The sequence below is a fragment of the Tauraco erythrolophus genome, chromosome 2 (genome assembly GCF_009769465.1).
Source record: "Tauraco erythrolophus isolate bTauEry1 chromosome 2, bTauEry1.pri, whole genome shotgun sequence".
Lineage (NCBI taxonomy): Eukaryota > Metazoa > Chordata > Aves > Musophagiformes > Musophagidae > Tauraco > Tauraco erythrolophus.
This window is the reverse complement of record NC_141466.1, coordinates 128,861,256-128,881,876: the sequence shown is the minus strand read 5'-3', so window position 1 is coordinate 128,881,876 and position 20,621 is coordinate 128,861,256. Positions and strand designations below refer to the sequence as shown.

General features: G+C 35.9%; 1 protein-coding gene across 1 annotated transcript in view; it reads right to left on the bottom strand.

Annotated features, from left to right (window-relative positions):
• USP34 (ubiquitin specific peptidase 34) overlaps nucleotides 1-20,621 on the bottom strand; it is a 139,590-nt gene that overhangs the window by 68,548 nt on the left and 50,421 nt on the right. The window contains exons 9-23 of the mRNA XM_086631894.1: nucleotides 14,331-14,412; nucleotides 14,145-14,237; nucleotides 11,785-11,910; nucleotides 11,232-11,361; nucleotides 10,604-10,639; nucleotides 10,077-10,207; nucleotides 8,895-9,511; nucleotides 8,183-8,397; nucleotides 6,313-6,428; nucleotides 6,100-6,227; nucleotides 4,864-4,953; nucleotides 3,923-4,018; nucleotides 2,731-2,813; nucleotides 1,303-1,457; nucleotides 292-405 (exon numbers count right to left, since the gene is read on the bottom strand). Of these exons, the coding sequence (XP_086488020.1) occupies nucleotides 292-405; nucleotides 1,303-1,457; nucleotides 2,731-2,813; nucleotides 3,923-4,018; nucleotides 4,864-4,953; nucleotides 6,100-6,227; nucleotides 6,313-6,428; nucleotides 8,183-8,397; nucleotides 8,895-9,511; nucleotides 10,077-10,207; nucleotides 10,604-10,639; nucleotides 11,232-11,361; nucleotides 11,785-11,910; nucleotides 14,145-14,237; nucleotides 14,331-14,412 (2,212 nt within the window). The remainder of the gene's footprint in view (nucleotides 1-291; nucleotides 406-1,302; nucleotides 1,458-2,730; nucleotides 2,814-3,922; nucleotides 4,019-4,863; nucleotides 4,954-6,099; nucleotides 6,228-6,312; nucleotides 6,429-8,182; nucleotides 8,398-8,894; nucleotides 9,512-10,076; nucleotides 10,208-10,603; nucleotides 10,640-11,231; nucleotides 11,362-11,784; nucleotides 11,911-14,144; nucleotides 14,238-14,330; nucleotides 14,413-20,621) is intronic.

Genomic DNA, 20,621 nt, shown 5'->3' with positions numbered 1-20,621 from the left:
GTGCTTTCCTACCTCTAGAGGCAAAAGCCACACATGCTCAAAGCCACGAGGGAAGGTCAGGATTCATTTCCATTTCACTGTCCCACACTTGCAACTTTTGAGTCTTGAGCTTCCAGGGCTCTCCTCAAGGCAAAAATCTGTACAGCCTCTACCACTACGGGCTGTGACTATCTCAAACCAGTAAATATTCAAGCCAATAAGTTCTCAAGAGATATGTCATTGCAGGTAAGTAATTTAACTTTCCCCTTCCCTCAGAAAGAAGACAAACACGAGCACAGAGTCTGGGCTTACCTCTGAGTTTGAGCCACCATCATATGCACTAGTAGCCAACCGAGCCAAGTTACACAAATGCTGGAAGAGGTTGAGGCCAGTCATACTGATAGTTTCAGGTTTCAGTTGTGGCATCTAAAGAAAATGAATGCACTTTAGTGTGGGAAAAAAAACACAGTGATGGAACTTAGAGCAATTACAAGGTATTTATTTCATTAGCACAGGAAAATGTCATTGTTGCTACCAATCATATTCAAATTTAGTAGACCAATTACAATTTATTCTTGTGATCCAGAGATCACACTCTCTGGATTTTATATACAATACAAAAATCAAATATAATTGGCTTAAACAAACCTCTTTTCTCTACCACAGATTTGGACTGCAACAGCGCAGAGTGAACAAAAATGATTATTGTAAATCAGCTGCCTAACTTATCAACAGCAGGAGAATGTGTTAGCATACATGGCGTGTCCATTCAAAAAACTCACACGTTTACAAAACCAGAGAAAAGCTGTGTAACCTTGAAAAAGGTTACTAGACTACATTCATTATTGCACGACCTATCCATTTTGTAATGTCATCTGTTGAAATGGATGGGCCACGTTACAAAAAACTACTGCTGCATGTTGGTATTTTCAGTGGATGCATGGATGAGATTTATACATCCCTCCCAAAAAGAAGTGAAGACACTTTTTTTAGGCAGGTACCTATATATGTCCCTAAAGGAAAGTATAGTTTTGAGTGGCTTTTTTTTTTTTTTTTCAAATTGAAATGAAGCACTACATAGCTTCAGATACAACACAGGCTATTTGCAAAGAAACACTCAGGTAAATACTAGTGCAAAAAGAATTCACGCCAATCCCTTCCCTTCTTCCCTCCGAGAAAAATCATTGCATGGCAAACGGGGTCCTCCCAGGCTACTGAAGACACATTCTTCAAAGAAACTATTTTAAATATATTAAACAGTGCTGATATGGAAAGAAACACTTTTATTAGAATTAATAAGGTTGCAATTAACTCTCTACATACCTTTTCCAAAAAAAGATGCTTGTAAGTCTCCATACCCATAGCATGCTGATCTTTACTTCGTACTTGATTTAAAAACCAGTGTAGTGCATCATCATAACATTCAGAATCTTCTACTAAGCAGTGCCACAGTATGTCCACTTGTTCTAAACTCAACCCTAAAATTAGGGAATTCTTTTTAACTACTCATTTATAACATCAAATATATAGCGAGATTCTACAAAACTCAAATATACATACAGAAAAATCATAGACAGTTTTTGTCAGGACAAGAAGTTTTCAGAAACAGAAGAAAAAAGTCCTACCTATCAATCAGGAATCGTACACTTCTCCCCTTTTAGAGCTGGCAATCAGTTACAGTTTTTGGTCATCAGTGCTGTCAGTTGTTACTAAATCAACGAGCAGTGTGGGCTGATCTGAGATCTCGTACCAAACAACAGGTCGTTCCTCAGTTCATAAATAATTACTGGGCACAACCTAGAGTCCAGCTTTGAGCTGTGTATTGGGATTGCAGCTGAAAATAGTACCTCTGTAACGATTTCATTGCTACTCCTTTCAAAAAAACTGTGGGTTTATTTTCTTAGTTGGCATAGAAACATTTGTGATCCCAACAAATTTCTCCAAAAAGAACTGTGGCTGTCCTATCAACAATAGCAAATACGGTGTTACAAGTTTTTTCTCTCTTGGCTACAGATATTTTCATTCCTTCCTGTACTCTAATGACCCGAGGGACATGCCAGCTTTGACTACCTACAGTGAGACGACCCAAACAACTCCTCCCTTCAGTTGTTTCAATAAATGACTTGAATATTCAATCAACTGAAAGTCTGTACAGAGTCGATGCTGAGACATCACTGAAGGCTGTTAGTTTACAAGCGCTTAGGAAGAGAGCAGCCAAAAGAATTTATGGAAGAGAAAGCCACCAAGGGTTAGTAAAACCACAAAAAATTGTTTGACTTTGAATTCCACCAGCCACATCAAAAGATTTCTATCTTTAACCTTTTAGAGTGAAAAGATTTCAGCATCTGTACAGATCAACTACCACACAGAACACCACTTTCAAAAAAGACCCTACAGGGAGTGTAAACCAATTTCTGACAGTATTAAAATATAAAGAATTATTCCTTTTTGGTATCACAACTTACTTACAGTGCACTCCAGCAAAAGATTTCTGGGAACATTATGGACGTGAACCAAACGTTTAGAAAAACTGAAGCACAGAGGACAAAAAAATGTGTTCTCACACAGCACAAATAGAATCGAAACTTCAACGTTGGTTCTGTGCTTTCAGCAAAAAATCTTCCTTCTTTTGAAACAATATCAGAGATTATTTAAAATTGTATCTGTTTAAAATACTGTATTTATTTAAGCTAACATTGATTATGAAGAACTATGAGGTGCTTCTCTTATAACATAACCTCAAGTACTTACTGAAATGATCTGGTGATCCTAGAGTTGAAAACACACATGTCAGGAATTGAAGACGAACCTGAACTTCTGCACTGTGGCTGTATCTAAAATTTAAATTTGTATAAAAATGGAAGTTTATTTAATTGTTTATTGTCACGACTTTTCTCCCACTCATATTTTTAAGAGTGTGCCTCTTAAAAGCATAAATAATTTTCTCTTCCAAGTTCATTATACAGTCTAGACTCCATTGTACATATCACAGAACCACACCAAACAAGTGGAATGACACACTAGTCATTACTAGATAAGGTGCATTTTCTGTTGTGTTTTGGCGGGGTGGGAGTGGGAGTTTTTGGCATACACTCCAATTCAAGTGAATCATTTTGTCATTAGCACCTTGCAGGACCTGACCTTAATTTTTTCCCTAACTTGTAAACCACTGATATTTCTACTCTGAATTTCTGGTTTCAGCTGATACACACTCTTTATAAAGATATTTTCATAATTCATACTAAAATATTAACTTTACTATTCAGGTAGAAGCTTAATGATCAAAGGAGCAGAATAACACATAATTTTGCCGAAATTTAAAGTAATTAATTCCACTTTCAAACAGCTCTTGAAGTAATTTCTCACTAGAGCAGTGCCCAATATAAAGATGTATGACAAAGAAAAAATCTGACCCATAAATAGCAACATTTTACAACTGTGGTTGCCCGTATTTACATGCTGACTTTGACATCTGTCAAAAGATGAAGTCTGTTCCTCCGAGACTGGGAAGCTAGAAATCATATCAGTTGTGTATATACATCTAATTTTTATCATACAGATTGGAAAGTGCAGGTGAATGTGTTAAACAGAAAATAACTACAGCAAAGGTTAATGGCAACAGATCCTAAAACCAAAACATCTGCATAGTTTTATGATATGAAATCACTTTAAAATGATTTGAATATATGACATCTCTGTGTTTTATTTGTAAAGAAATATTCAACACAATGTCTAACAAAAACGACACGAGCGTTCTTGCGTGGGTTTTTTTAGGAAAGGGAAACTATTTAAAATATGATTTTTACAGACCATTCTCTCCCTAAGCATATATGTCCCTATAGAAAATATTTAGTTGCAAGAACTCATCAGAAGCACCAGAAGAAAAGCAGAAAAGAAACGTTTAAACACATAAAATATCAAACAAAGTCAGTTGTGTACTTACAATGCATGTTTATGTCGTCCTTCCCTGACCGCCTGAATGTAGTGTACCAAATTATCGAAGAAAAGTTTCATCATATTAAGTTCCTTTTCTGCCCACCTGTGGCAATTTAAAGGGCAGAAAGTATTACAGTTTGCTTCAAAAGATCAGAACACCTACAGAAATCAGCTGTTATAGGAAAATTGCACACACATAAAACCAAAGTGAACACTACATTTTCCATCTACCATGAATTCACGAGTACTTTCCAGTAGAATACTCTCTTCTTCCTTGTCATCCGTAAGGCTCCACAGCGTTGTTATTTTCAGGCACAGGACTGACAGAACACTCCCTTTTGAGACCATGAAAACTGTTCCTAAAGGCCCTAATTCAGAAAAAGGCTAAGCCAAAACTCAGAACTGGGCGGGTATTTATATGTCATGTTAAAAAGGCCATGAAAAATTGCTGATAATGACTGTAATCTTTCTCAGAAATTCCAGTAGTCCCTCCTCTACAGTTCCATCAGCCAGTTATATAGATTTTTCTAGTAAGGAATGCTATACTATATGTCTTCACATTTCAAAGGTTGTCTTATAGACCACATTTTTATTACTGAGAAATGTTTGCTATACAATCAGAACAGAAAGATATAACATCAAGTTATTACAACCTTTTACAATTTCTTAGTGGACGTCTAGTACTGTCTGCGAGTCCTTTGGGATTTAAAGGGAGAGATTTAAAAAAATATAAATCAGTGTTCACCTCAGTTATGTCAGTACTGCGTATTATGAAGAAATCTAGGCCTGTGAGATTAGACAAGCTCATACAATAGGTCACATGACAGACAGATGATAACCTTAGGTCATTATTAATATGGACCACACTAAAGAATCAAGCGTTGCAGCAGTCCCCTAAATGCCATCACTCCTGTTGGTTTAGTCTGCTGGTGACAGGAGGCTACTTACATGGTTATCCAATGTGTATCGTAACTGCTCCCAAATTGTTGAAACGTACCAAACAGCTTTGGAAGAAGACGAAGTGAAACTACTACTGATCTAAAGGAGAAAGAGAGAAATGATGACAGTACGTGATTGTTACACAATTAAAATAGTTCATTTTAAAATTACTTTGAGAAGCTCAGGTTCAGTGAGCAAATAGGCTAACTGAAAGCACTGGAAATATTCATGTGAAGTTTACCATCATGTCAGGCAATTAATTTTCTGAATCTGAACTACACATACTTCAAATTCTTTATGTGTAATCTCTTGGACACACAGCTGTTGCACAAGTATAAAAATAAAAGAGTATACATTTTTCTTATTAAAAATTATTCAGATTTAAACCCAGAAATTTTTAGTTTTGAGTTTCATAATACTTATCTTTTGAAATGTCAAGAAAAAGAGTGTGGTTTTTCTATAAACGGATACCATAGCAGAAATAAATCTGCCCCAAACTCATTACAGACAGAAGCAGACATGTATTGTAAGACAATTATCTAGGAAAACTCAAGAAGGGCATAAACTGCACGTGACAGAACTTTTGTACCAGTGGTAAGTGTCTTCACATTTCTTTTATTCATTAATATCTCAGTGTACTTGTAACCTATCTCACAACTACAGTTCTTGGTAGAAAGGAACAACATAACACTACAGGTGATGCCTAGCAATGGCTTGGTTGTATCAACAAAACAAATGCCACTTTTGCCAGTCTTCAAACTGTACAATCTCACAGCTTTGGCTTCTATTAAAACAAGTTATCTGAGGTGAAGGTATTACTTCTGGCTCCAGCTGCTTCTTCACAGAAGTTAAACACCACAGTGGAAAAGAACTTGTCTGTTCCTCAGCCACTTGTATATCAAATCTAAATATTTAATTCAAAATGCTTATGCTAAGGCACTTGACCTTGCACTCAACTGGGTAAGACATGGACCCGATTTTACCAACTGGTAGGAAGGCAGTAACGTCTGGCAGACGGGAGAACAGACAAATGCAACAAGATGAGAAATTCAGGACACTGATAGAATGGAAAAATGGAACATCAGATACATCCATAACACCTTGAAAACTACTTCTGTACTTTCGCTTTTTTCTGGTTTAACTTGTCTTCCTGTAAAGTTAAATAACCATTATAGTCAACCTGGTTTTCCCGTATGTTGCAAAAACAGATGAATGTAAAAACAGAAAATTTATGATTTAAGTTACCTGTTGTTTGCTAAGTTTTCTAAGCAGCCTTCAATAAATCTCATTCGAATCTGTCTGTCAGTGAACCAGCACACTAAAGAACAGAGCAGCTTCTCTGCTTCATTTATTAACCCTTCAGAGAGATGAATCTACAGCAAGTAGAAGGAAAGGTCACTGAATAGTATATATTTATTTTCTTTTTAAAAAAATATTATTTTCTGGTATTCAACTTACTGCATCTTCATCCTGGACCAGATCCCACAAAAGAGTATTTCCTTTCTTACAAACATTATCCAAATTAATGTCCGTCACCGCATTGCTATTATATTGATGTTTATGAACTGCTGGTCCTGAACAAAATATAAAGACCATTATTGAATAAATAGAAGGAACTATCTAAACTGAACATTATTCTCTAAGTGCAGGAACAACAACATGCTTTACTTGTAAACTTGGCTATTTTAAAGTGCATATAACAACATTGTAATTGCAGCTTTTTTCCACATATGGGTTCTTAAAAGACGACAAAACATTATGACCATGCAAGAAGTCAACAGGAGAGTTAAGCCAGTATTTACATTGGTTTTGGCTAATGGCAAGGTGCACTAAAACAGTACTTAAGAATTGCAGATGTGATTGCTTTTTAATTTAATTAGATTTAATTCATAGTGTGATTAAAATATTTCTTAAGTCTTTCTGTAGTGCTGTGGACCGAAAGGAGGTACCTTTCTAACTACCATGGCTGGAAAGCAAGAAAGAAGCACATTTCTGTAACTTCCCTTCATACTGCATGATCTCCTACAGCTAACTAAAAACCAGGAGAAACAACACTTTTTTTTATAGATGACAGAGTACCCAAGTGCATGATTTTAGAAACTCATCGTGTTCTCATAAACACTGATAGACATTTTCCTCCTTCTGTGTGGCCACAGCTGGCACCATTCATTTATCTACTATTTGATACTATTTTCATGTAACAGCAAAGTCAAGTAGAAAATTTAGATTGCACGCAGAACACTGTAATTATTTGCACGTGCAAAACTAGAGGTGTCAAAAATAATCTGCACCGAAGGCCTCATGTTCAAACAATAATTCGGATCTTCAGTAAGATGTGTAATATCTATGGAAAATATTGAAAAAATATGCTGATTTAGAGTATTGTTTAACTACAAAGTTTTAGTTGTTTATTCAACTCTACACTGTAGAAAAAAAAACCTTCCAAATTTCCCTGTCAGGCTGAAATTACAATTCAGTTCCACATAACAAGCAATGTTAAGCCTAAAGAAAAAAGAGACTTCTTACTCAACTGTGCTTCAGGAGAAGATATAAATAGTACTGGTTTTACCGTCTGCTGGAAGATAGCAAACTTGGTTCTGCCAGACCAGTGAAGAAAATCATCAAACCTTCTAACAAACCATACCCTTCATTACATTTAAAAGGAGGATAAAACAGAAAATAAAGCTGCCACAATAGCATATGGAAAGATGATATAATTCTTGAGAAGTGTTTTAGTAGCATCTTAAATTGCACCCTGGAGTAAACTAGACAATTTGGCAGTGTAAGATGAAATGGCATAAAATGCCCTTTAAAGCAAGCTCCCTAAGATATCAAGTTATGTTTCAACTCATTTTTCCAAAATTATCCTCTGTACAGCCCATTACGGTTAATTCATTTAAGATGACAAATGTACAGAATCACAATAAGATCCACCCACCAGAAGAAAAATCGCATAAGGTTTCAGAGAGAAAAAAAAAAATCTCATATTTCAGTATCACTTTTCTTTTTACTTTAATAACTGATAAGAAAAAGCATTTGCTAGGCTCTTTAGTGCCTTTATTTGCTTTAACATGCATTAAAAGCTCCAGGAGAAATGAGGGGGAAAAAAAATTTAAAAAGGTAAACATAGCTACACGTAATGTGATACAAAAACGAATCTCTTGCAGAAACAGGAAAGTCTCAGTAGTCACTGTGGTTTCTTTGGGCTTTACCATACAAATGTATAGTTAAAAAAAATGATTATTTTAATTATTGGAGACCAATTCAAAATTATAGAAAATCGAGTTAGAAGTAGCATGCTTTTCTCTTTTCTTTTTACCACTCTTACCTTGACTAAGATGTTCATGATAGATAGAGGCAAGGTTAGGAAGGTGCTGCTGAAGATGAGATGTTAGCTCAGCGTGTGAGTTAATCTGTACAAGCTCTTCTTCACAGCCAGACTCCTCCCCATCAAAATCAGCCATGTTTTTCTCTGATTTTGCACTGACTTGGGAACTACTGCAACTGACATCATCTGCACTCAGCATATCATCAACCATATGCCTGTAAAAGAATATCAGAATGGACAGTATCAAAGGGAAAGCTGTTTAAAGCAGCCTACAAGTGAGTAGCCATCTCCCTAAAGCTAAAGTCAGGATGAATCATCTGTCTGAACAGCAGATCTTCATACGAATTTGAAAAACAATTACAGATAAATTGAAAGTCTCACTATCATGATGATTGTGCTGACTTCTCCTTAAGGTTAACTAAATATCCTAAAAGTTAAGGTATTTAGTTAACCTTACAATTTTTCAAAACAATTTTAACGTTTTCTGAAATGTTGTCTTATTTATTCAATACAAAACCTTTACAAAACACTTTAATCGGATGTTAAAAAAAAAGATTACTGTGTAACTATCTGTGATAACTATCATCTCTGTTAGACAAAATTATCCTGAACTACAGCAAAATGTCCATACAAATTTCTGCCCAAATGGATATTATGCTACCACTTTTATTTCTGTTGTAGAAGGAATCGGAAGAAACGTCAAACTACCTACCCATCATGGTGATGGTGGTGGTGGTGGTGGTGGTGGTGATGCTGTGGCCCAATGAATTGTCGACAGTTAAATAATTCATTTCCAATAGTTTCCCCAAGGAAGTCCCCCGTGTGAGTTATACAAGAATCTTGAGACCCTTGTGAAATGTGAGCCGTGCTCATCTCCCCTGTCATATCATGCTCTGCATCCTCAGCATGAGAACAAGCATCTAGCATTCTAATGCTATTATCCACCGGTGTCACAGAGTCAGCGTTAAAAACATGGTCCTTTCCTGCCCCATTATTTGCACCACTCCTCTCCGACGGCCCTTGTGAATCTCCCAGACAAATGCCCGTTTGTGATTCCAGTTTCCTACTTCGTAGATCTGTGCTCCTACTGCTTTTCTGGGGATTATGACTCCTATCTTCTTCCTCTTCATCCTCCTCCTCTTTGAGAGCTTCAATATCTGCAATGTCTTCAGACTGCACCTCGCTGCCAGGGCTTCCAGCAGACTGACTCGCATGACTGGAGTTGGCCTCATTACTGGATCCATCACTGTGGCCACTGCTACTACCAGGACCACTACTGCCATCCTCACCGCTGTTGGCAGTCTCATCAGAGCTTCCTTGCATGGATTCCTGAATTTTTATTTTTTTTTTTAAGATTGGTGAAAAAAATAAAATAGCAATGAAAATACACGCTCAACATCATCATCATTCAAACACCATTCTTCATTTATGAGGAAATGCGTCAAACCTCCAAGTCTTCATTCATTCTTTCTCAATTTGGCTGCCAATAACAAAACGCTCTAAGCAAGATTCAGAGTTAATAATTTAATTTTTGCAATACCTTATTCATAACAGGCTGCATGTGCATGCTCCGCACACAGAGTGACAGTGTGACACATGAACAGTATGTCATGCAATCCCTCACTGAGAGATTAATCTTACTGAAATACAATCTATGTGCAAGAACTTGTCTGAGGTGGTTTTTGTAGTGCACTTGCTCCTGGGCAAGGTACAATATATTCCATGTAAACTGCACAGAACATAAGCTTCTAGCTATTCACTATCCTGCTGCAGGTAAAGTATGTATGTCATGTACCTGTTCAGGCTTTGAAACAATTATAGAAAAAATATTATTTCCGTATCTATAACGGGCAACTCAGTAACAAAATTCACAGACTAACATTTACGCTCTTACCTCTGTATCTGAAAGTCGCTGCTGTACATGTTTTGTTCTGTTAATAAGCTGCTCCTCCATTTCAATATCACTGCCTCCGCTCTGATGGGTGTCACTGTTGTCACTACTTTGAGGGCTGGCTGCTGGTGACCCTAGTTCAAAACCACATTTCCCAGTTACTTTGTGACATATATTAATTGGAATGTAATAGCATTACATAAATCTGCCTCAAATGTTGAACTCAACAGCATTCTTCCTGCAAACAGTCGAAAAAGGGGACATAAACGATCTGTGTACCTAAACATTAAAAATTCTTTTAGAACACTGAGTGTTTTACTACAAAATTTGTATTCCAATGCCTCTTCTTGCCCGTATATAGCACAGATATAAAAATTTCCTAGATTATACATGAAATATAATTTTCATTTGATTTCTCATAAAAACATAATTTCAAACTTTTACTAGTTCTTCTATTCAAATTCAATAGCTGCAGAAAAATACTGTACCAAACACATCAGATTGTGGTGTACTTCTAAAACTATACTTACAAGGTGAAGGGGCTGCTCTTCTGAGCTCCTCTTCTTCTGAAGGAAAAAAGCAGGATGGAAAAATAAGTGACTAAAAATCTTTTTGTCAGCATACAGTTGTCCATGATTCATAAAAATCAGCAGTAGGAAAAGGAAGGGAAACTACAGTGAAATGGCTTGGCAGCACCTTTAGTGATGACTGTGGGGAAATACAGTCAAGTAAAAAAAAAAAAAAACCCCAAAACAAAAAACAAATATAGTGCGTAATATCAAAAACTAGGTAAAAATTAGGTAACCTTTTTTAAGATTTTATGTAGCTATGCAAGTTACAGATGTTCTGTGGAACAAGAATAGTTAACTGATGAGTTAATGGACAATCCTCTGAATTAAAAAGAAAAAAATAATAATAAAAAAATACTACTCTAGATATACAAACAAAATTGATCTGAAATAGAAAGCTTTCCAAATGTGCTCACACAGTTTTAATGCTTTCGTCTTTATCCTCAACTTCTGCTTGAATAATATGCCAGCATGACACTTTTAAAAATATTTCAAGTAAAAAGTTCTAGACATCCTTTTTGTCCAAAGTCAACAAGGAGACTAGGAAAACTAAAAATGTAACTACCAGATCTACTGGAAAACCACATACCTTTTTTGTTTCCCATGGGTAGATTGGTACTCAGTAAAGATGCAAAAGAGCTTTGTTTTGACAGCTGAGCCTTAGCTGCTAGTGCATTATTCCACAGTGCTTTTATAAGCATTGATGCCAAATACAAGGTCTATAAACCAAACCAGATAACAGTGCCATTAAGAAGCAGTAGGTTTTGTATGCAAAGACACACTGTTAATCTTTCTATATGCCAACACTACAGTTCACCAAAACAAATGAATGCACAAAATAATGGTGTGTGAAATACTTTTTAACTTCCGACATGAACTTAAAACCCTTCTATCAGTGGTTACACAGTCTTCAAAAATCTCTGAAAAAGATTATAATTCAAAAAAAGCCAGAAAAGGCCTACTTGAAGACACCTGACAACTTCACTCATAGTTTCCTCTCAGGCATTAGTGAATATTACTTTTACATGCAATATTACGATATTCCTTTATACAGGCAAAGACCAGTCTGTAATGCTTGTTTAACATACTACCATAACTGATCTCTTTTCTCCTCACAGTGGTTTTGTTCACCTTGTCTTTACCTGTTCAGTGTGAGCACTTGGATGAAGAGTTGAGACTAGGTTAAGAAGATGTCTAAGTGGGACAGGGTCCAAGTTTTTGATCAAGGAAGGAAACAAGTCATGTATGTAACGACTGCAATGCTTTAGCTACAAAGAACAAACAGAGAAGATAACAGGAACAGCAAAATAAACTTTTTATAAAAATTCAAAGATTCATAAAATTGCAGCAATTAAACAACATCTTTGTACGAATGCCCAATAATCTTTGTCCAATAATTCTGAACTACACCAGACTTGTAATTTTGACTAAACTTATTTTTATATTGTAAAGCATGCAAAGTTTGGTGAAATTAAATGTAATAGTATCTTCCTCAGTCCCAGTTCTAAGAGATTTGGTGAAAAGAAGAACTGGAAGTTTATTTTGTATTTTAACTTAAATATAACTTTTAAAATATTAGCGTATATGCTAATTCCTGAGGGAAATAATATATGCAAGAACTATCTTATTAGCAGTGGTAAATACAGATAAAGACATTACAGGCTAATATGAAACTGAGAGAACAGACTGTGTGAACTGCGTGAGGATTATTTATAATTCTTTTGTCTTTCCAGTAATGGATATCAAAAAATACAACAATCTGTTTAGCTAACTACTCTATTTACACTTTAAAGTGACAGTGCTCCTAGATGTTTCCTCTTAGGTTAAATGTTGCTTTTCATAGTCGCTTGAAGAGTTTTATTATGTTTGTAAGGATGTTGATACTCAAAAAATAAAATAATGGTTACAGGAAGCTTCTAGAAAAAACATTCTTAATGTTGGTTACAACATATGCATTTTTCATTCTATATTTATTTTTTTCATACTATATTTATTTTATTCTATTCTATATTTATTTCATTCTATATTTATTTTATTTTGCCTTCCTGCCATGTAAAGTATCCGTGTCAACAGTTTACGGGGTACATCCCATAAACATTTTTCACAGAATTCAGACTGGAATGAAATTATGTAGGTTCTACACAAGGATGCATTTAAACATCTTGAGATACCTGCTTCAACTCAGAGAAGATAAATTTTTGTCAAAAACTTAGTTTAAAAAGCAGAAAATGTATGCTTTAAGGTCTTCTATTCTTTTAGTCTAAAGGTGTCAGCCTTTTAAACAACATTAGAGGTTTAAACCTTTTACAAGAAGTAATCAAGACATATTTATTCTGATATCAATCATACGTATTTTGAAAATACCAGTATATCAAAATGAACATGCGAATGGTCAAAGAATCATCACATTTGGGTAATTACATTAAGTTTTTAAAATAGTATGGCAGAGAGAAAAAATCCAGAGGTCTAACATGACTATGAGTTAACTGTATGTGCGAAAACATCAAAAAAGTAAATATTGCTTCAAAAATGTAAGTGAAATAAGTAGTTATTAATTACTCCAATACAGAAAATTGTTAGAGTCTATTGGAGTGAACACTGTTACAACGGGTATTTATTAACATATTAGCTGCAAGTTATTATGGCAATGAACTGCAGAGGTTTCAGAACGGGTATACAGCAGTATTTGACTAAAACAAATTACAGAGAAATATTGAACACACAAAAAAACCTTCAAATTCTAACTTGTATAAAAGTATGTTCCCTATACCTGTTCAAAAAGATTTATTTTTATTTCTCTGACCTTCATTTTGAGTGTATTTTTCAGAAAAATTGACACTGAAACTGTAAGGGCTTTTTGTTTTGTTTTTAAAATAAAAGCAGAATGAAATGTTGGAAAAACTGTTTCCACAAGAAGAAATCAAAACGTCTATCATATTCAAATCCCCTAAATAAAAAAATTTACAACCTAAAATAAAAAGCATAGCAATCTATTAAAGATAGCAAACACATATATCTTTCTGAAGGTAAAAAGCCTATCAGAGTTCCCAGGTTTACCAAGCAAAAAATCAAATCTCAGTGCCTTCTATACATTTTAACACCAGCACCGTAGCACAGCTGTAAACTTCACTGCCACAATTTTCACCTCCTTGTTCCCACCAGGAGTAACAGAAATGGAAGCCACAATACATAGAAGCAAGGCCATTCAGCACAAGAGTACAAATATTGCATCTACCCTACAATCTTCATCTCCATTCTGAGTGAAAACACTATGTCTTTGCTATACAACTTCATTTTTTTCTTGTATAAAAGTAGCCTAGGTGAATTCTCGCTTCTAATGAAAAAACAGTAATTGTGGCACTTACTCAACTTAAAATTTTGGTCAGTAAAACACCCAGACAGATAAGAAAAAATAAGAAACTCAGTTTTACAAACATAAAACAAATTCAACTTGCTATTTTCAGTTTTATCACTCCTGAGATTATAGGAATTTTATATATACCTGTGCTGCAGCCCAGATACAGTCTATATGTTGAGTACTAAGTCTTCCTTCAGCTGCAAGAAAATTCAGAATCACTTGGCACTGTTTGATGATCTGCAAAGTGAGAACATATTGAGGAAAGATTTACTAGAACAAAAAGTTATTCCTCCATGTTTATACTAAAAATAATAATAATTTTATACAAACCTCAATATGTAAATTTGGTCCAAAAATGTGCTCAACTACATTGTTGCTGATAAGCCAGTCTGCAAGCTCTTTTGCAATTGACCTAGAGATGAAAAAAGAGTAGAAATACATGTAAAATTATCTGCCTGTAATACACACAACATGCTCTTCCCTAGTTCAGCACACCTTTCAAATTCATATCTGTACCTGTAGTCTAAGCATATGAAAACTTTTTTGAACACAAAGCATACTCAACATTCATTCAATCAAGTAGGAAGCAAATAATTACCATTTTTTTTTTCTTTATCATTGTACCCAAACTAGCAAACACGTAACCACAACTCTACCAATTTTATTAGTTAACAAAGCTCAACAGACCACCTGCAGACCACTTTCAAAGACCTCACAGGTAAGGTTTTAACAAACCCCGCTATTTCACCCAAGTTTACAATGAAATTCCAGAACTACTGAGTTCACAAATGTAGCTAAAGGTGGGAGTGATAGAAATTATTTTTTAAAGAAAACCAGTTAAATATTTTTAGATTCTCTCACATAAATAGCAACTCCTAAAGCTTTAAAAACCTATGTTTTACATGGTCATACTTACACACATGTAGCATACAGAATTCTCATTTTGTTCCATTCTATAGGGAAACTTTACCTACTGCCAATCCATAAGCAAGCATTCAAACAGAACAGGACAAGGAAACTGAATTTTCCAAAACAAAAGTTTAACTTCCAGAAAAGACTGCCCTGTCTGGAAACTAGTGTAGAAGCTTCTTTTCATTCCTTCCTTTCAAGCAAACGTTTGTTTACCAAGATTTTGGCACAAGAAGCAATTAGAGGACATCACAGTATTTAAAGCACAGCCTGTAGTTTCAATGGCTCCAGAATAAAAGTGCTCTGTTTCACAAGAAGGAGAGGATGGGAGGGAGGGGGTGTCTTAGAGGACTACAGAAAGAATTATTTTTACCACTGCTATCTGTGTCACATTTATGGTCACTACTAAAATTCCAGAATCGCCAATCTTTATCATCCTCAATAAGAAAACAAGATTCTTTAGGTAAAATGAGATTCTCTTTGTAGGTTTTCCAAATAGGATTCACCTTTCTGGGGCATGTTGGCAGTTCTTCAATTGTTTTGAATTGCCTGATCCCTATGGATGAACTCAGCATAGCTCCTATTACTCAACACACACTATTCCTATACAGTCCTCTTCCATTCCAACTCCAGGACACAGGGAATCAAATATTCTTATGTTGTTCAAAAACAGTAACATCCTCTAACATTTAAGTAATAACTGGCTTGCAAGGTACAACAATTTACCAAGAGTATCATTTATGGCTTATTAATAAATTAGTCCTCATACTGTAAAGTCAGTTTGACAGAGTATCTGCTCAAAGAGGGATAAAAAATGATAAGCCAGGTCTGTTCCATGAAAACCAGATCTCCTTAACTTCCTACAGCCTCATTTCAAAACAAAAGCAAAACCTAACCAAAACCCTCAACACCCCAAAGATGCCTACTGCAAACCAAACTTTGGAGCACGCACATTACACTCACTCAGGGCTTGGATTTCTGTCTAACAAAAACTTGAAGTAAGACCTTTTCACATGCGAGCTGTGATTCTACAGATTTCATAGCTAAAAGAACTTATTATTCATTTGAATATATGCTACCAGTCTCCTTTAGCAACAAACATGGCTCTAAAAAGTGCTCTTAGCCATCTGCCTCCGTGCTGACGGGCACAAGTGACCATAGCAGCATTGCCCATATAGCTCGAGAGAATTTTTGAAAATTCAGATCCAAGAAGAAATGAAGTGGTCCTAGAACAAAAGAGCTCTGTTACTCTTCAGTTTGTCAGACAGCCGGTAGACTTGATTCACCTTAAATCACAACTGCCCAGTCCACACTCTTGAAAACTGAATGTAGCCTGCAAAAAAGTTCCCTGAACTTAAGCCCCCAGCTCCTTCTTATGGTTTTACATTGCTTCCCATCGCCGTGGGCAGAAGTGCTACATGACCGAAATATAAGCAGAAAGCCTCATCGTTTGCATTTTGCATGTATAAAAGGTAGACAGATCTGGTGACAAGAGTGAACATACACCTACCAGATGCGGACCTGAATGGATGCACTTCTGGTTATAAAATGTGAAAAAAAAATCATTGCACGTGTTCCTCCGTAAGAGGCAAAAGCCGTAACGCCTGAGTTGTAAGTCAATGCAGGTAATTTAGTTCTGGGACCACTTCATTTCTTCTTGGATCTGAATTTTCAAACCTGTAGCTTTCAGGATGAATCCCAGATAAACCCTGCTAGATTCACTAGACGACGTTAGTACGAACGGACATACTGCTCGGCGTGTCTCTTTAAACCAAACACTTCTGCTAGCGGCACAGTGTCCAGGAGATGATGTATCCAGTCATACGTTGCATTTTAGCTACTCCATAGGAAAGAACAAAAACTCTCTTACAGAGTGAGTTCCTTCACATTTTATTAAACTGGTAAGACAGCTCCCTATCTCTAATCTGCAACATTTTTCTTCTGAGAAATAATGGATTATTCTTTTGACAGAATGTCTTTTTTTAACAGATGTATTCTCAGCAGTAAAAAACTCTTTATGCTACTGGTGAGCTCAACTGTGATAAAATGACATCTCAGATTTCTGAAGGTAAAATTCATTTGATATGGATTTGTTGAGGATGACCAAAAACAAAAGGATCCTTGTTAAAGGCAGAATGCAGCCTTTGTGTTTCCCAGAGAGAATTGTTCCTCCCAGAAAGTTTCGCTGAGGGCACACCAATCACTAAATATTTAAAACAATGAAGTTATTACCAGCACTAAGTGTTTTTTTCTCTGATATATTAAGAAATACATTTATGATAGCAGATTCAAGGATTCACCAAAGAAAGCTAATTTCAGTGTAAATGAAGGATGCCTGACTTATTTCTTTAACACTTCCATTTCAGGAAAGGTTTTTTTGGTCCGGTGGTTTTCCAGCTCCTTGATAAGTTTCCCCACTTTCAGAGTGAACACTAACTCGCAAGCAATTCCAGAACTTCCTATAAAGAAAAGTAAAATGCCAGTCTGTCCATAAATTAACCTACGATTTAGTTTGTAAATTGTCATTTATCTCATTTTTACTTCATCGAAAGCCCTATACCCTTGAGAAATTTCAGATACACTCAAGTTGATAAAAATTCACTGAGTTCTGAGTTGCCCCAATAGGCAGGGCAAGCTACAATAACTTTTTATTAAAAGATTTAAAGTGAAATTGTCCATATTTTTCAAAATGGTTTAATTTTGATTTCCAGTCATGTTAAAATTTCTTTCATATAGTCTGTTTCTTGTTAATTCAAAAGTATTTTTTCATAGAGCAATTTGCAAATCATTATATGACTATTACTATACAATATCACTACAACTCAGGCAACTTAGCAAGAACTCAATTTTCAATAAAATATGCTCAATTTTTCTGTTAAAAGAAGCTCTTCAAAAGGTTACAGAAAAATTTTCCTCCTTCATACTGAAGGAAAAGAGAGTGAAAAACATGCATTATGATCAAAGTACAGATAAGCTTTTCCCTCTCACATGAAAGCAGCAGCACAAAGAATGGGTTTACAAATTAGATATCCAAGTCATACAGACCTTAGTAGTAAGAACATTCACCTTGGTAAGAACACGTTAGCTATTTTTCATGGATTTAGTAATTGTGATAGCAAGAGGAAAAGTCATTTAAAGAACATGACACTCTCCATGAGTGTGTGTTGTGAGGAAGGGAGGAGGAGAAGAGAATTAAGAAGTAGAGGTAGCAGCTACTCTAGTTCAATTGTCTCTAAATCTTTCTCACACTGGAAATCTACGCAACATATTGGACTACGCGATCTCTAGACTTAAATCATTTCCCCCCAGACTTTTAATTTAAATTCACTGACAATTCATGTCTGTCAGAAATAACTGGTTTACTTCCAAGAAATGAAATTCAAGCACTTTTGACATTAGTTTCCCTAGGCATTCCATGAGATTGCAGGGAAGAGCGGAAGCTACACAGTTTCTGATCTAACCTGACGTTTGTGAACTATACTTACAAAAGACAAGTACCAGAGCTTGAATTTTGTTCATTACTGTAAATAAAACTATCCAGAAGGAAACGACAGTTTACTCATTTTCCTGGTAGGTCAAAGAATGCCTCTCTCTATCAGAGGACTGGGTTCAAGTCCTAGAAACATTTTAATCTGAGGCTGTGGTACAACACTTGGTCGCCACATGATGACCCAGATCCAGGAACAAATCCCACAGCAAAATAACCCCCCCAAAGAAAATGTTATTTATCCAACCAGTCAACTCCCAGCAGAATTCACAACACAGCTACAAAAACACACCAGCTCAGTACTGGATGAAATACAACAGCAAGTCAGCAACAGCACTGAAAAATATAAAGTAAAACCTCAAAAGAAAAAACACAGAAATATAACGAGCAGCTTGCAAAGGATGAAGACTAACATTTCTTAACAAAATCACTGAAATAGCATCTACAGCATAACAACGGATGGAGAACACTGGTAACTATTTAGGATGAGAAATGCAAAGAGGATATAGCAGGCACCTTCCCAACATACATTCAAGCACATGCTTTTGTTTATGAGTGTGCATTTTCTTATTTGACACTCCTAAACCACTGCTCTGATATATCTTGAATATTTATTAAACTATTGTGCATGCCACTAGAAAGTGTGTGCCACTAGAAAGAAACACCAGTGAGGTGAGCGAAAAACTTTGCTACTATTTTTTTCAGAGAAAATCTGAAAAGATCCCTGGAATGTAGAACAGAGAGAGGGGAAGAGGCGTTTAACTGATGCTGCCATAAATTCAGTTTGTGGGCTTAAGACAAAAACTGAGAAAGCAAGAGCTAACATGGGCTAAGAGAACAGTGATGAAGAGAAAAAGCAATATAAAATTTGCAGTTTAACATCTCAATAAATAAGGAAAGAGAGGGAAAAGAAAGGAGAATAAATAGTCCAGATCTTTCTGTTCTGAGGTGAAAGGAATTTTGGACACCTGAAATTACTCTGTAGGAAGCCTTTTAAGTGAGGGTAACCAAGTCTTTAAATGAGGCAGGAGGTCATCTCAGCATCGACCTTAATCCTGAAACTCAACTTCTTGGCTGCCTGCCAAGTGAAGAGGGACAACAAAAATATCTCTTTACACGTGTTATTTCCACAAGCTGACAGTGTCCTCATTAAGGAAAAAACACCACTTCTTCCTCTTGTGGTCCACAGAGCACAAAAAAAAAAATCTTTCCTGGAAAGGCATGGTCATTTTTCACTAACTGATATCAGCAAAATAGTTTTAAGAATCACTACTCAAAGACTTGAAGACTCTTCAGTCTCGTTATATTTAGCTTCAATAGATTTCATACTCTTCAGTACCTTAGATTGCAAAGAATTTGACTCTATCTTGAGAGCCAGGAATAGCTGAAATAAGAGCGTATCTCCGAGGGATATTACGAAGTTGAGTCACTGAGACGTTGCACATATCGGGACAATACGCAGAGTCAGGCACCACAAACCCTCAACCCTAGAGAAGACAGGCAAGTCAACTAAATCTAAAAGGCATACAAATACCTACAGCTAGAAAACAGGTTTCTCTGTCTTAGCTTTTTGCTACTCTTAAGTGCAAGTTGTGAAATTCAATGTTTTCCTAGACAGAAGATGCTTCAGCTTGTCTTACCATGGAAAAATTTAAAGCCATGCAGATAAAGGTGGGAAGCTACTGCTGCAAAATATTTGCTAAAAAATCCTGATGATACTTCCAAACAAAAGAGAAGAGCTAGGACTAACTGATAGCTCTTTTTTAAGAAAACAGATACCTCCTGCAAACCCACCTTATCAAGATACAGAAGGAGAAATCCCAAAGGTTGACAGTTCCAAATGCATCTGGAAAAGTCAAAACACATAGTGGGGATGACCAGACATAATGCCAAACATCTTCCTTTGATAAATCTGCAGAGGCTACAAAGGTACAAAATAAATCTTAGACTTCCTTTCTCCACTAAGGAAAGAAAATAGGAATGAAAAGCTTTCCTTTTGCTGCTCATTCAATCACTGCCAGCTCCGTAAGTGCCTTCTCATCCAAAAATTTATGAACAGAGTCTCTAATGAGAGGGAAGCTTTGTACTGAACAAACTGTAGAAGTGAGACATTTTCCTCATCCTTCTGCATCTTTCTTCTGCTGGAAGTAATCAGTGATTTCAAAAGATACCTGAAGATGAGCAGCAATACTTGATACTGATTGGTACCCAACTTTTAAGGTAAA